The sequence below is a fragment of the Archocentrus centrarchus genome, chromosome 13, assembly GCF_007364275.1.
Source record: "Archocentrus centrarchus isolate MPI-CPG fArcCen1 chromosome 13, fArcCen1, whole genome shotgun sequence".
Taxonomy (NCBI): domain Eukaryota; kingdom Metazoa; phylum Chordata; class Actinopteri; order Cichliformes; family Cichlidae; genus Archocentrus; species Archocentrus centrarchus.
This window is the reverse complement of record NC_044358.1, coordinates 4,835,013-4,852,347: the sequence shown is the minus strand read 5'-3', so window position 1 is coordinate 4,852,347 and position 17,335 is coordinate 4,835,013. Positions and strand designations below refer to the sequence as shown.

General features: G+C 40.6%; 1 protein-coding gene across 2 annotated transcripts in view; it reads right to left on the bottom strand.

The window, feature by feature from the left end:
• The window catches only part of LOC115790853 (galectin-9C-like), a 29,437-nt gene that overhangs the window by 4,728 nt on the left and 7,374 nt on the right, over positions 1-17,335 (bottom strand). For both annotated transcript variants that reach the window (XM_030744825.1, XM_030744824.1), the window contains exons 2-7: positions 11,717-11,805; positions 8,543-8,747; positions 8,110-8,229; positions 7,797-7,928; positions 6,942-7,030; positions 3,687-3,843 (exon numbers count right to left, since the gene is read on the bottom strand). In XM_030744825.1, the coding sequence (XP_030600685.1) occupies positions 3,687-3,843; positions 6,942-7,030; positions 7,797-7,928; positions 8,110-8,229; positions 8,543-8,747; positions 11,717-11,805 (792 nt within the window). The remainder of the gene's footprint in view (positions 1-3,686; positions 3,844-6,941; positions 7,031-7,796; positions 7,929-8,109; positions 8,230-8,542; positions 8,748-11,716; positions 11,806-17,335) is intronic.

Sequence of the window (17,335 nt, the reverse complement as noted above, 5' to 3'; positions counted from 1 at the left end):
CTCCTCTTGTCTCTTGTCAGCGTCTTGTTGTCTCATATGGCAGCTTATGTCAAGTGTTTGTCTCTGTGTTTTCATTGTTTTCTAGCTCCAGTGTTTCCCTAGCTATAATATCCCAGTTTAAGGTTCCATAGTTTGTTTCCCCGTCCCTGTGAGTTCTGTTTTGCTATCAGCCATTATAAAGGCTCACTTTCTGGTAACCCCTGTGGGCCTGCTTCTGAGATCTGCACTTGGGTCCTCACTCCATACAGTCTGCCTCTGTACTCCTGACATGATGTGACTGCTGATAGAAGTAGCAGCATGAACTGTGAAGTGTACAGAGGTATACTCTCTGCTCAGATTTTGTAGCCAAATGCTGCAAAACCAATCAGACAGGATTTCACAGTGCAAATGGATAATGACCCAAAGCATACTGGAAAAGCAGCTTCTCAAGGTAAATAAATTCTTCTTTATTTGTATTCTTCAATGGCCAAGTCAGTCACCTGATCTGAATACAAAACTGAATGCAGAAAGGCCCACAAACTCAGCAACCAACGGTGGCTGCAGTGAAGAGAGCAGCTCAAAGGAGGAAACACAGTTTTTGGTGATTCCTGGGCTCTAGACTTCAGGCAGAAATTGGCTTCAAATTTTTTCATCCCAGTATTAAAAAGGCCCATCACTGATGGGGATATCCTCCTGCGATTAATGAAAATATAAAATAATTGTAGAAGTCAGGATAACATTACAGCCCCATTCAGCAGATATTTCATTACCTTCTGCAAAACTATGTTTACCTTAATTTGGAGGCATTGCCCTAAACCCTTATCCAAATACTTTTAGTCACCCCTGGGTTAGTAAAGCTATTATGCATATTCCAGCAAAAATATCTTCAATATTAATGATGCTCAGAAAATCAAAACAATTTTAAACATGCTGTGATAGATTGATATTCTGTGATTTTCTCTAACATTCTACAAATACATTTTGGTAATCACATCCTAGAACAGGCAAAACACTTCCCTGGTAAACAAATTAGTGAAAGTACATACTGCACTTTTGTACAAGGGTGTGTACTACATAATGTCTTTCTATTTATATCATCTATAACAATAAGCCAGACATAATGCATACTAACAAGGTATTCACTCATATGTGTACAAGAATATTACTACATAACGCAACTATACTACATCATCTGCTCATATCAATATACTATGTATAACATCACTATGATCATAAGGTGACCACGTTGTTCACATTTGAGCAGTATTGCTGAGCAGTAGGTATGGCTTTAATATTGCTCAATGATGAGTCTCTGACATGTTGGTCAGAGACTCATCAGTTAGTTAGACAACGTTCAGCCAATCAGAAGTTGGCATCACAGGCTAATCAATAAGGTTGCAGCCTAGAACAGTTGTTACTATAAATAAACTGACACTTTGGCTAAAAATTTGGGATTCCCTAGTTTCTCACTATCTTGCTACTGCCAGCTGTTTAGTGCCCTAGGGCAGTTCCTAGAACTGGGGAATCCCAACTTTCTCCATTTTAGTCAATAATTGTTAAGTACATACAGCCAATCACACAGTATGATCACATGATTAGGCTAAGCCAATCAGGCATGAGAAAGAAGCTGCATATCATTAGCATATATTGTCATAGAATTAGCAGCTTAAAGTACTCCATGTTGTTACTCTCCTCTTCAGATAAATACAGCCAAAACGTACAAGAGGTACTAAAAATCCAGGAATATGAATATTGGGTTGCACATCTTTGAAAAGTAGGGAACATGCTTGACAAATTTCATGGCTCAACTCCTTGTGGTTTTAGAGTCTATAGAAAGGAAAGGTAAAAGGTCATGGACAGATGCCTAGACAGATGGACGGTGTGACAACACTATCCTCCTGCTTTATTTTGCATGGGAGGAAAAACATCTTTGTATTTAAATTTATATTCATTTGTCCAATTAATTTTGAAACTCTAAAAGTATCAGTAATTCTTGAACAGTTCATGTAACAATTTTGCAAAAGCCATTGAATTAAATCTGAAAGTCTGCACTTTAATCACATATTAATTGCTTGATTTACAATACTGCGGCGTGTAGAGAGGCAAAACTACATAAATTGTATTTCGGGGGGGGGGGGGGGGGGGGGGGGGGCACTGTAACAAGCCAGTAATAGCTGTGAGTGTAGCTAGTGATTAGGGCTGCACGATATTGGAAATTAGTGCGATATGCGATATGGAGGTCTAGTATTGCGATAACGATATTGTCGCGATATTTTTTCTTTTTACCTAAAAATGCAATATACATGACCAATAAGAAAAAAAATCTATAAAATGTATACCAACAACAAATATGCATTTCAAATGTTGCATTTATTTAACACATAAACAAACATGTTCACATGTTTGTTTTTTTTTCATTTAAATGTTATAGTACATTAGGGCTATATGTCTTGAGAGTAATTTTTTATCTTTAACACTTACCAATTGCCAGATGCAGGCGATGGCCTAAGCCCTGCACTCTGAACCAGTTGTTGACCTCAGCAGCCTTCACCACGTTCGCTCCGTTATCTGTTGTGATGGCCACTTGTTTGTGTTCGGGCAAGTTCCAGTTGTTCAAAACATCCCGCAGGGCAGCAGCAATGTTTTCACCAGTGTGTGTCTCGGGGAAGTATGCTACTTATAGGCAGCATGTAATGAGCTCAAATTTGCATGTCAAAAAGTGCACGGTAAAACTCATGTATGGCTCAGTGGTTCGACTGGACCACAAGTCAGTAGTGCTAGCATAAAAATCCACTTCACTGAGCTCTGCCTTCTCATAAGGAGCGGCAGAAGCGAAACTATCATTTATGTTAGTTTGTGAACTTGCCTTTCGTTTGCTTGACTTTACCGGAGTAGGCTGTGGGTTTTTAGATGTTAAATATACGTTGTAAAGTTCCTTGTGGTTGTATTGAAGGAGGTTTGTCGTGTTTCCTCTTGACATAGCCACGATTTTTCGGCATGACTTGCAAAGAACTTGTGTCTGTGACTCGTCCTGTGTGGAAAAACCGTAGTCATCCCAAATTCCGGAGGTGCAGTGTCTTTTAGGAAAAAGTTGCTCTCTGTTTTCGTCTCGACTCGTCTCTTCAATTCCCGCCATGCTTGTTTTCCTTCTGTGTGTGTACGTGCTCCCTCCGCCGCTGAGAGCATGTGCTTGCTCTGGCCAATAGCGACGCGGCACCTTCACATTTAAGGTCGCGCGGGATTGGTCAAAGTGCGGACATAAAGAAAGACGTGATTTATACATTAAATAATTAGAAATTATCGCGCATTTTTTAGATATGCCTATCGTACGTGCCAATATCGCGATGACGATATTTTTTCGATATATCGTGCAGCCCTACTAGTGATTACAGCAAAAAGGAAACATGCTTTTCTTGCCGACTGCAGACACAACTATACTGTTTATACCTCCCCACTAGGAACACAAGCTAAAATAGAAAGCTTTCCACAGTCACAATCATAATCGCTTGCAAATGAGTCAGCTGCCTGGTTGCCCCAGATTTCCTTCATCTACAATAGCTAAAGAGAGCAAACTTAGCATGACAAACAATAGAAGCATTATAAGCCATATTTTACTCTGGGCTTCATCTTTAGGACACGTGAAGTCATGACTGAAAAGCCATGACTTCCACTGAAACTTGGACAGTGTGTACAATTCAAACACGTACCGTGAAAGGCTGACCCCGGTGGAAAGGCATGCCACCACCACGCTCCTCAGCGCCCCACTGCTCCCACTGCTTAGTATTTCGAACCACAACATTCTCACTAAAACGTGGGTTGTAATGCAGTGCGATGCCAGACTGGTGGCTAAGATTCACATGGAACCTGTGAAGAAACAAAAAATGACACAATACATGAATTCTTCTCTGACTTGTCACTTAACTGGTGAAAAATAGTTTTGTCTTCACAGACTGTAAGTTAGATTTTTCTGGTAAGAAGAGTCAGAGTAATGCTATAATGTGCTTGAAAACCACACAGCAGTTTTGGCAAAAAAATCTACATTTCATATTGGAACGCCTGTTTTAGACCAAACTTTTGAGCAGACATCTTCCTATAATACACAAAATCTCTGTCTCTGTGTCTTTGGCTGCTAACTCCTCCTATACAGTCAGGAATTGAGTAACTAAACACACAGATGCATTTTAGACCTCTGAAGGTTCTTATCTATATCCGATATGATGATGTCATAATATTATCACATCCTCCTGAGAACTGAGGAAAAAAAAATCTTATAATTTTGCTTTTTTTGTGACTACTACAGAGAACATAAGGTCTCAGAAGGATATAATAGCATTTTATAATTTTAATTTCATGACAGTAAGATCTAATTTATATTCACAAAACGTCAGTTATGCATGATGTATTATGATGACCTTGTGACCACATAGCAAACACTTGGCAATGGGCTAAAATGTCCTGTTTGTTCCATGTATGCACATATAGCGCCTTATGAAAGCATCCTATATTTTTAATTTTGTGGCCAGCAGCACAAACAAACCAAACAGTATTAAAATATAAGCATGTACTAGTTCAGCTAAGACACACTGATATTATTAGCCAGTTTTTAAGCTTGAGTCTGAAAATTCTTGTGTTGAATTACTTGTATTTAATACAATATAATTATTGATCATTATTACTGTCAAACTGATGCTTTGTTATGCCTGTTTCCAATGTGTAATATTTGTATTACCTTTAAAATTTGAATTAATCACAAGTGACTGCTTTGACTTTGTCAGTGTGCATACTCTCAGTGGCCTCTGACCAGGGAATTCAGATGTTCAGTTTTACTTTCCCCGGTCTTGTTTTCCCCAGTGTGTTTCAGCTGTGTTCCCCGGGGGGATTTTTCTCCCTAATCACCTCCCTGTGTATATATTGGCTTTGTCAGATCGTCAGTTCACCTCTCCCCTGTGTCTCTCAGTTCCAGCATTTTCTAGCCTGTGTTCTAGTTCTTAGTAAGTTTGGAGTTTTCAGTTTCTCTTGTGTAACTCATGTTCCACTTTTTCATCAGCCAAAAATAAATGACTCGCCTTTCATTATACCTGCCTGAGCACCCTGCATTTTGGGTCTGACTCTGCCTGCCACAGCTGTTCATGACACACTGTTCCTTGTACAAAATTAGTTCTTCAATTATCTGCATAACTGAGGAATTAATTACTTTACGTTGACCTGTTGTTCTGTTCTGTGCAGGACATAGCACAAATATTGCACCAGAAGCTACAACTTTGAGGATTGGCGATCTGTACATTAGTTTTATTGTTAATTAACTATGTAATGCAATACTTTTTCAGAAAGTAAGGTGTAATGTGACTTTTTTACAATAATGATCCCAACACTGTAAACTGTAAACGACACATATAAGAACATACAGTACTACTGTATTATAAACTATTTATTGTATTATAAAGTTTTGAGCCATCTTCATTTCTTTATATTTTGCTTCCAAAGCATTTCTTGTCATTTTTAAGCGGTCTTGAGCAATAGTTCTTCAGGTGTGTCCATCTGTTTTCCTCAGCATGTCTGTCTCCCTGGTGTTGTGTCTAGTCTGCATTTCCCTGCATTTTCCACAGCATGTCTTTTTTTTTTTCTCTCCCCTCACCCCCAACCAGTCACGGCAGATGACTGCCCCTCCCTGAGCCTGGTTCTGCTGGAGGTTTCTTCCTGTTAAAGGGAGTTTTTCCTTCCCACTGTCGCCAAGTGCTGCTCATAGGGGTCATTTTGACTGTTGGGTTTTCTCTGTATTATTGTAGGATCTTTACCCACAATACAAAGCGCCTTGAGGCGACTGTTTGTTGTGATTTGGCGCTAAATAAATAAAATTGAATTGAATTGAATTGAAATTGAATTTCTGTGTCTTCTCACTTCGTGTTTTATTTTGTCATCCCCTGTCCCACGTGCCTTGTATTTTGCTTTACTTCCCTTAGTCTCATTAGTGTCATTCTGCTTACTTGTTCCACCCCAGCTGTCTCCACTTCCCTAATCACCCTCCTGTGTATTTATTGTCTCAGGCTTTCCCTTGTCACCTGTCAGAGCCCTGTTGTCTTTGTGGCTGTGTTTGCTTCTGTGTTCTATGTGTCTCCAGTGCGCCCTAGTTTTCCTTCCCCAGTGGAGGTTTCCTTTAGTTTCATTTCCTGCCTTGGTTCATTTTGTTAACTTAAGGCTCATCTTTTGTTAATTCCTGTCTTTCTGCTTCTGAGTCCTGCATTTCAGTCTTCCCCTTTGTCACATGCCACACAGTCTGGTTTCATTAACCGTGACACCTATGAATCATTCCTAACTCAAAACACCAGCCACATAATCTACACATAACAGACAACGTGGCAAAGAACCAATTTGAAATGATATGTTGTTGCACATACAGACAATTAGTTCAGATTTCTTAATTTGAATCTATTCCTGACAATTTATTTTGCCTAGCATTTGTTCTGCAATGCATACAGCTCTCCCTACAGGCTGCATTAAACCAACCTCAAGGAAAACTTGATTAACTTAGACTTTCACAATTTTCAGAAGTATGCCTGGCTGCTGAGAAAATAAAAGCGCAGTTTTAGAGTACACCCTAAAACCACATTGATGAATCAGGATATGATTTCACATGATATTGTAGAGTTCAGCATCTGAATGGTTATTTCTTGGCTGGAAAAATGGAAATAGCTGCACATGGTTGACTTATATATGGCCTAGGCTGAAATGTATGGTCATACCATGCTTTAATAAAACTATAAAAGTCTTTATACTGTGGCATTAAGACTTTTGTATGGGGGGGGGGGGGGGGTATTATATTGATAGATAGAGTTTAATTCTTCATTTTCTCAAATACTTCACACATACAGTCATCGTTTTTGCACTGTCAATTATTGTGGTTAAATTTATATAATGCTGGTCTTAAAGTAAATCAAGTAAAGAAGTTTATCATGAAGTCTGACCTTGTGGCACTCGGTTGCACAGATCCCTGGATTGTGATTGTCCTGCCAGGTCTGAGTCCACCACTGATGGCAGCCCTGTATGGAACAGCCTGCACATAGGAAATATATAATTAAAAAAATATATAATATATAAATGTGTCACTGGTGAATTGTAAGACAGACTAGTGACAGTTTCCATTTCATGTTCAACTGCTATAAAACCACCACTCTGGAAAGTGGAATGTTTCCTTTGAACAGCAACACTACAACTGAGTAGTTGTTTTGACACTACAAAAAAAATAAATTTAAAAAAAAAAAAAAAAAAAAAATATATATATATATATATATATATATATATATATATATATATATATATATATATATATATATATATATATATATATTACACACACACCACCTTTTTATGTCAGATACCGATACTGATATTTTACATTTGGATATCTGCCGATACCAATACAACTCCCAAAAAAACAATTGTTTTTAAGTGGCTGGATGCATTTTACATAAGTCAACAGTCTCACACAACAATCACTCTATCACCTGAAGCCTGCTGCTCCTATGTAAGAAGGTAATGCATTGGCTTATGGCATGTTGCAAATTTCAGTAGGGCTGCAACTATCGATTATTTCAGTAATCGAGTATTCTATTTCTTATTCCATCGACTACTCGAGTAATCGGATAAGAAATACTTTTTTAGTATTAACAGTTCATCTGCATATTTTAACCAACGTACTGCAGTTTTTCGCTGTGTGAAACAAACAGCTGTGGATGGAACACCTACAAAGTCCTCTTTTCTTCACTTGATTATCAGGTGGTTGATGGAGTTCAAATTGGAACTCCACCCTGGATACTTACTGGTGCTGCAGGAGGAAATCCAGGCTGTGCTGGAAATCCAGGTTGAGGAGCAAATGCTGGATATGAAGGGAATCCAGCCTGGGGGGGGAAGGCTACTTGTGAAGCAAATGCAGGCTGAGAAGGAAAGGCTAGCTGTGTGGAGAATAAAACAAAAAGAAACCACTTTACTATCACCTATTTTTTCATAATGTTCATTGTTTATCAGGTTTAGGATTATTTGGACATGAGGACAAATACACAACCAACTGTACTGTTGTACTATTTATTTATTTATTTCAATGAGTCAATCAATAAATTCTCTAAGCTTCCTCACCACAGGGTTCTGAAAGGCAATGGATGAAATTTCCACTTTTCCACCCACTGAAATGCTGTCAACCGGGTGAATTGGGAGGCGATGTTTGTAGTCCATAAAGTGAGAGCCATTGACGCTCAGCTGGAAATAGTAAATATGGAATTATATTTCTGTCGAATTGTCTAAACAGTAAAAATTATTTTTGTACAACAATATCTTTAAGAGAAATGATAACCAAAAAACATTCTAAGAAATTCTAACCAAGAAAGTCTTTTTAAAATAACTTTCATTAGAATAACTAAGTTTTTATGATATGTGTGACTTATGTCACTTACATACACTTACACAAATTTAAATTCTTACTGGACTGGTAAATGCAGTAAAATTAAATGAACTTATTCATTTATTTATTGACTAAACTGAGTAGATTTTATTCAGATGTTTAGAAAATGACCTGGTAGGAGTCACGGGTGACAGTAATGACTAGGGTGAAAGGGGAGCCAACAGGGAAAGGGGAGGTGTACTTTCTCTCTTCGGAGCCCCAGCTGCCATACTGGAAGCTGTTGGTGACCACATAATGCTGACTTTCATAGCGTGGGTTAATGTGGATAGCGATGTCTGCACCAGCCCTGGAACCACACTGTAGATCCACATGAAACCTGTAAGATAAATGGTTAAGAAAATGGATGTTTGGATGGACTTTTCCTTTTAGAGAATTAAAATGGGATTACTGTTAAATGGGGCCAAACATATTTCATTCTTCCATCCCACAAACAACAGATGATTGTAAGTTGGAGTTTTTAAACAGGGTTTCAAACTGACTGCATTGAGTAAAGAACCGTAAACTGACAAAAACATTCCTTACCTATGATGCACATATGATCTTCTCTTAACCTGTTTGATTTGGTTAAAACAAACCCAAATCCGTAGCCTCGTCAAGCTGAGAGCTGCCATTTGGCATTTTTAGTGGACACACCTTCATTGTTTCACAGCAGAGAACGCTGCTTCTTTTTCATGATTTTATATACTTTGCTTGTTTTTCTTTATTTTATTCAACACATACCAAATCACTGCTAAAAGACCCATCAAATATGCAGAAACTAACATAAACAGAAGAAACTAACTAACAGAAGGAGGGTCTAAATTTTTTAAACAGTGTCAAAATTTTTGTCTTTTTCTGATGAGTGTCAGCAATAAATATAAGTTCTTTTTTTGTTTTGTTTGTTTTTTGCATTTTGGCTGCAAACAACTTAAAACATATTCTGTAAGCATTAACATGGGATCTTAAAACATTAAACCTATTTGAGCTTATATCTATTTTATTTAATGGCATACCCAGTTGTAATCTGTCAGATTCTCTTACTGCTGCAGTAATGAAAAGTCTGTTAACTTACACAGGTGGCGTTTTTACTGGCTTTTATTGCCTTCAGATAGACTGGACACTATTAATACAGTAGCACATTTACAGTATTAGTGACCAAAGCTGTCAAAGTGCACATACCAAGACAATGCTTTACACACCGCTGCAGTTTTGGCTGCAGCTTTCAGTTTGTATTATATATTTACCTTCTTCATATTTTTCTAATATTATAATTTTATCTTTCTTTATAAAATTGGTCACTCTGCTGCCAATAGACCTGCCCATGTTTCTGATTAGTCATATTCTGTCAATGCCATCTTCCACATGAACACACTAACAGATAGATTGGGAAACCCTGGGTTAACTTATTAAGCTGATAACCACCTTCATGTGACTGTGTGGCCTGATTGCCAATGTTGCCAAAGTGAAGTCAGATAAGCAAAAGGCATCACAGGTATGCTGAACTTGCATTGTAGTAGAGGCCCCAGGCCTGTATGACAGATAAATATTATGCATAATATATTTTATTGCATTAAACAGATGCAACTGAATGTTAGTTTAACAAAAAGGGGTTGGTTACTGACAGTGATAGGAATTCTTCACTTGATTTTCTCTGGAGGCTCAAGTTTCTTGCCTCTCATCCGAAAGGCTTCTTCAATTCTCAAACCAAAAACGTGGAGTGACCCAGGTCCAAGTGACCCCTGGAGGTGGTTGAGACTCACTGTTGTTCATGTGCACAATCACATGTGCCAAGTTGTGAAAGAAGGCGTGAGTCATTACAATCAGTGGTTTTGGGTGAAACCAATGAGGAACTTTGCCCCATTCTATCAAGTGGCCTAATGAAGTCACCTGAAGGTTTGAATGGGGGTTGAGGCACCTGGGGAGGGAGCTCAGGACAGCATTGTAAGTGGGGGGAAGTTGGTGATGTCATCCACCTCCTCTGTTCAATGATGGTTGTTCACAGTGGACATAAATGCTTCTTTTACTCTTCTTTCAAACCATCTGTCTTCCTAGTCCAAGAGTGCCCTTTGACCTTTAGGTGCAGATGTACAGCTGAGTCTTGTCCTGTTGAGGTGGCTCTTGTATGTTGTTTGTGAAGAGGCTGATTGGTTTCTCCAGTGTAGAGGTCTGAGCACTCTTCACTGCACTGGACAGCTTATACTATGTTGCTGATCTTGTGTTTGTGGGGCTTGTTCTTGGGATGAACCAGTTTTTGCCCTAGAGTGTGACTTGGTTTGATGTCATGTTTGGAGAAAATTCTTCTGAGTTTCTCTGACAAGCCTGCCACATAAAGGATGACAGTCTTGTTCCACTTGTCTTTCTGCCCGGTGTTGCAGGGTCCTGATCGCCCCAAGTTTGTATTCCAGAGATTGGTGGGAGTCAAAGAGTAGGTACTAGTTTGTGTGTGTGGGCTTACGATAAACTTCAATGTTGAGGCTTCCATCTTCCTCAAACACTGCACAGTCCAGGAACAGCAACCTGTTATCCTTGGTGTCCTCCCTGGTAAAAACTTATGTATTTATCCACTGAGTTGATGTGGTGAGTGAAGGCTTCTATTTCTTGGGTTTTGATTTTGACCCAGGCGTCATCCACATATCTGTATCAGTGGCTAGGTGCCATCCCTTTGAAAGAACCAAGAGCTTTACTTTCCACTTCCTCCATGTAAAGGCTGGCTACATGAGGAGATGAGATGTTGTCGAGGTGCTTGGAAATGTTGTAGGTGACTGAGTTTACACTGTTCATAATGGGTCTGAGTGGGACTCATTCTTGTGGATTGTTGGAAGCCCATAAATGCATGGAGTAGCTTCTCCAGAGTAAAGACCTTGTGGTTTGAGAACGGAAGAACCCTTCTGGATGAGAAGTGAAATATCTTCAAGAAACTTAAAGTCCAGTCGCCTTTTTTCAGCTCCACAGACTACTATGACCTGGATGACTGAGAATCTACACAGAAATATTCACCTGATTTTATTTCAGTAAGTTAGAACACAAGTATGTCAAACAAGTATAAATGTAGATGTAACGTATGTTCAAAAAGCATGTGATTTTTCATATACATGTGCAAGTCGGCCAACACTGTGTGGGGAGGAAGAGTCTGTGATATTGTCAACAGCTGTAATACATGGGAAGTTTATAGTGACAGAACAATAACAAGTCTCTTAATGAAGTAATTGTATCATGTTAAGAAACTGAAAAACAAGCTTAATGAAGTGTTCTGTTTAAAACTCACTAACACTACCTGCTGAGAAATAAAGAAACAAGCAGACAGACCTGTCAGCCCCAGGCAGGACTCGGCCACTGACAGTGATAGACTTCCCCTCTTGCAGACCACCTTGGATTGATCCAGTGAAGGGGATTCTCTAGAAAGAACATGATTCAACATGTTTTACAACATCACTGCTAAACGTGATAGTGTGCTGAAGAAGCTTATCACAAACATGCATCATCATTTGGGAAGAATTTTATAAGAAATTGATTAACTCCATATAAAAGCAAAGAAAAGTGGCAAACATTTTTAAACAGTGTAAACAGGGGTTTATTACTGTTTGTTCTTCATTCTCTTTTATATCGTTAGTCTAATAGCATAATGGCCTAAGTCATATTTTGGCCAAAATTGAGATATCTATCTAAATGAATCTACACTGTTAGCAGAGTAGAATTAGGTAGGTATCTCAAAATATGCGAAAATATGACTTAGGCAATTATGCTATTAGGCTAACGATATGGATATGAATATAGCTGCAGATCATGTAGCTACTTGGTTCATATACCGTATTTTCCGGAGTATAAGTCGCACTTTTTTTCATAGTTTGGCTGGGGGTGCGACCTATACTCCGGAGCGACGTATATGTGACATTTATAACACATGAACCAAAATACTCCAGCCACTTGACATCTCCGTGAACTGCAGCTTTAAGGCAGTCTTGCGTAACCTGTGGGCGCAGTGGATGATGGATGGAGAGCACAGCTTAACGGCAACTGGGAGAATGCGCCACCCAACTTTCCTGGAAGTCATTGGATGGATCAAGAAAACATGGGCTTCAGTGACAAACCATCCTGTTGGGATTCAGAAAGGCTGGAATAATTGGAACTGCAGCTGACGACGAGTCTGACTAACGCGACACAGAAGAGGAAGCGGCGCTTCGTCTACGGAGTGTACGGAATTGTTTAGAAGTGACACAGAGGATGAAGACTTCAATGGATTGATGGTTTGGTTAACTTGTTAGTATGTTCTTTATGCTATGGTTATCTGAATAACTTAATGTTACGTTAACATACCGAACACGTGTTCGTTGTGCGTCATGTAGCTGAATGTGCTACGTTAGCATAACGTAGGCGTAACCGTGTTCGTCCTGTTCTTTAATCCATTATTATTTTAAATTGCCGTTCAAGATGGAATTTCTGCTCTGGGTCTCGGATTCTATCAACCCCCCCCCCAAAAAAAGTGCGACTTATAGTCCAGTGCGACCTATATATGTTTTTTTCTTCCTTATTATGCATTTTTTGGCTGGTGCAACGTATAGTCCAAAAAATACGGTAAGTGCTTTTTGTCACTTTCTCTGCTTGTCAAATATTTGTGTATTTTGTTTCATGAATGTGTGTTTTCATGCAGCAAAAAAGTTTCAGACTGGCAAAATTTACATGAAAATGGTAAATGGTAAATGGACTAGTTCTTATATAGCGCTTTTCTGCTCAGATATGAGCACTCAAAGCGCTTAAATGAAAATGAAACGTCTAGTTTGCCGGCAAGATGTTATACTAATAGAAGTCATTGCAGTCTATTATTGGCCATTAACACATTTAGTCCTATAGGGCACGGGTTACCCCGTGACATTTCCCCCTCCCTCCCCTGAAGACGCCGCCTGCGGCGTTCTGGAAAGGTAGTCAGCTGTGCAGTTGTCCTTCCCCTTCCTGTACAGTATGTCAAAATCACATGGTTGCATGGCCAGGAACCACCTTGTTATCCTGGAGTTGGTGTCCGTCATGTTATGCAGCCATGACAATGCTCTTTGGTCTGTTTCCAAGATGAGCTTCCTTCCCAGGAGGTAATAGCAGAGGGAATCCAGAGCCCACTTTATTGCAAGGCATTCCTTTTCCACAATAGAATACCTGACTTCATGTTCATTGAGCTTCCTGCTAATGCACACTTGTCAGGGTGAATGGTAAGGCCTACATCCTTAATCCTCTGCAGCACCTCCTTCAAGTGGGCCAGATGATCCTCCCTAGCTGGCACCGTAGACCACCACATCATCAAGGTAAGCTGCAGCATAGGATTCTGTGCCCACCAACAGCTTGGAACGTCGCTGGGGCCCCATGAAGGCCAAAAGGAAGGATAGTGAACTGGAAATGTCCAAAAGGCGTCCGGAAGGGCTGTGATTTCTTCGCTCTCCTCTGTCAGCGGAACCTGCCAATACCCTTTGCACAAATCCAGTGTACTCATGTACCTGGCGCTGCCAAGTCTCTAAACAAGGTCATCCACTCTTGGCATGGGATATAAGTTCAGTCTACTGACCCCACTGACCTTTCTGAAGTCTAAACAAAACCTCAGAGCACTATCTTTCTTGGGGACCAAGATGATAGGGCTATTCCATTCACTGAAGGAAGGCTCAATCACCCCCATTTCTCTCATCATATCCAGTTCTTTCTTTAACACAGGCAAGAGGCGCTCCGGGACCCTATACACCGACTGAGGCAAGGGGGTAGGATCCTTCAGAGATATGTGATGTTGTACAATGTTTGTTCTTTGCAGACGTTTGCAGAAAAAGGTTAAGAGGCAAGATCTCAAGAAGCTCTCTCCGCTGATCATCTGCCAAGTGAGACAGGTCCAGCTGCGTCTGTGTTTTTTACACTGGTAGAAACTGTTCTACTGCTTCATCATCCTCCACCACCGCACAAACAAAAAGGGAGAGGTGTGCAGGCCCTTCTGAAGTAGAACGGGGATGCCATTTCTTTAACATGTTGATATGGAAGGTCTGGAGTGGTTGCTTATGCTCTGGCATGACAATCTGGTATGTCACCTCCCCCACCTTCCTCTTCACCAGGTAAGGGCCATACCACTTGGCCAACAGTTTGTTTTCAGATGTGGGCAAAAGTAGCAAGACCTGCTCACCAGATTCAAGCTCTGCTTCCTTGTAGAACGATCATACCATTCTTTTTGTTTGGCTTGTGACTTTAACAGGTTTTCACGAACCATGTCGGTGGTTTTCATCAGCTGGTCCCGCATCTTCATCACATAAGAGATGATGTTGATGCTCTTAGATGTATCGGAGTCCTCCCACATCTCCCGAAAAACATCCAGAGGGCCACGGACCTGATGACAATAAATCAACTCGAATGGTGAAAATTCTGTTGAGCTTTGGGGCACCTCACGATAAGCAAAAAGCAGAAATGGCAAGCACTTGTTCCAGTCCTTTCCTGTGTCTGAGACAAATTTCTTTAACATGGAGATCAAGGTTTTATTAAAACGCTCAACAAGGCCATCAGTCTGAGGGTGGTATGGGGTGGTTCTTACTTTTTTAATCCCTAAGAGCTGATAAACCTGTGTGTGTTCGGCTCATGAAGTTTGTTCCCTGATCTGTCAAAACCTCCCTGGGTATCCCAACTTGACTAAAAAACTTTAGCATAGCTGTAGCTACTTGCTTAGCTGTGACCTCTCTCAGTGGGTAGGCTTCAGGATACCTATTTGCATAGTCGCATATAACCAAAATAAATTTGTTTCCTACCTGACTGCACTCAACTGGTCCCACTATATCCACACCAATACGTTTAAAGGGTGTGGAAATAACAGGGAGAGGAATGAGGTGGACAGGTGCTGTATACTTTCCAGACCTAAGTTGACATTCTGGGCATGATTTACAGCAGGGCTCTTCAACTCCAGGCCTCGAGAGCCCCTGTCCTGCAGGTTTTAGATGTGTGTCTGCTTCAACACACCTGAGTCAAATATATAAGTCATTAGCAGGACTCTGGAGAACTTGACTGCATACTGAGGAGGTAATTCAGCCATTTGATTCAGGTGTGTTGGATCACGGACACATCTAAAACCTGCAGGACAGGGGCTCTCAAGGCCTGGAGTTGAAGAGCCCTGATTTACAGTATTCTTTAACTTGGGTATACATTCCTGGTCAATAAAACCTTTTACTTATTCTGTGCAGTTTTCATAAACCCCAAATGGCTTGCCCACGGGATAGTATGCCCCACCTTCATCACCTCAGCCCTTGAATTTTCAGGGAGCACAAGCTGTTTACCTTCATCTGACTGTCTATATAGGAGCCCCTTTTCCACCACAAACTGCTCAGAAAGCAAGCTAGAATTAGCTGCCACTTTCTTAAAACATTCAGCAAGTGTGGAATCATTTTCCTGCTGGAGTGACATATTGCAAGGGAAAGAGAAATCATCATCACCTAATTCTGGAGCCCCAATCTCTTGCTCTGACTGTTCTGCTGACTGAAGTAACAACTCCTCAACCTGCTCTCTTCGTCTCTCCAACCCTTCTTCCTGCTCACCAGGATTCAAGCTCTGCTTCCTTGTAGAACAATCATACCATTCTTTTTGTTTGGCTTGAGCAAGTATATACTGTTGGCACTTGCAACAGTATCTACTTGCTCATCTTGAAATGGCATCAGCTTGAGTGTATCACCAGTGACAGTATCTGAAGTGATGGACTCAGATGTAACAGTAGCTGGCAAAACAGATTCAGCAATAGCAGGATTTGGCTCTACAGGTTCTGACTGAAGTAACCCTGGGTTTTTGATATTTCCAGTGCCCCCAACTGCCTTGCTCTAGCCCTGGTCACTACCCCACACAACTTATTCATGGATGGGATCTAACAAAATGAGCAAATCAGTCCCCAGCAGTACAGGATATGGCAACTCAGGAGCTACCCCTACTTTCATAAGGTATGGCTGGTTATAAATTTCAATGTAGACCTCAGCAGTTGGCACCTCGAAACTATGCCCATATACACATACAACTGGAACGGTCTCATCTAAATTCCATACGTCTTTGGGAACATGTTTGGTCTGTACCAGAGACTGGGTGCATCCTGTGTCTAACAGAGCAGTGAGCGATATACCATTTATCAGTACATTTGCTAACGGCGACATAGTCAATGCATTTTGAGAAGCACACAGTTCAGGTCTTGGTACATAACACAAATTTGTACTTTTGATTTTTCTAACTGTACAAAGGAGACGTGTATGGCCTGCGTCACCACAATTGTGGCAAACAACATCAGCTTTATTGCCTGCCTGAGCCTTGAAGTTGAGTGAGTTAACATCCAATGATCTTGTGGAGCTAGCCTGACCAGCTACATAACTGGCTGAACCACCCCTTTTACCCAACCCTTCAGACTTACCTCCTTGTGGTCCGAGCTGGCCAGCGTAACAGCAAACCCCATGGCCATTATGAGCAGCTACATAGGCATCAACCAGTTCGGCAGCCTTCTTAGCAGTTCCTGGGTTGTGCTCTTTTACCCAAGTCTTCACCTCTGGGAACAGTACTTTGAGATACTGCTCGAGGATCAGCTTTTCCATGATATCTTCCTTGGTGCAGGTGTTATAAGCCAGTGTTTTTCAACTACTGTGCCGTGGGAGATCATCAGGTGTGCCATGGGAAATTATCCAATTTCACCTAATATGCCATGAGTGTCTGCGCTTTAGTAGTGACTGGGAGCATAATCATGTAATACTCTTCCATATCACTAGACTAGATAGCAGCAGGTAGCAAATTGCATTGTACATAGAGACAAGAGAATTAAGCCGCTTTTCCATACGGAACGACTCGACTCGCCGCGATTTGACGGCATTTCCGTTAGAACCAGGTACACTTTGCCGGTCCTTTTTCCGTACTCACTCACCCGAGGTTCTGAGCGATCCGAGGCGATACAAAAAC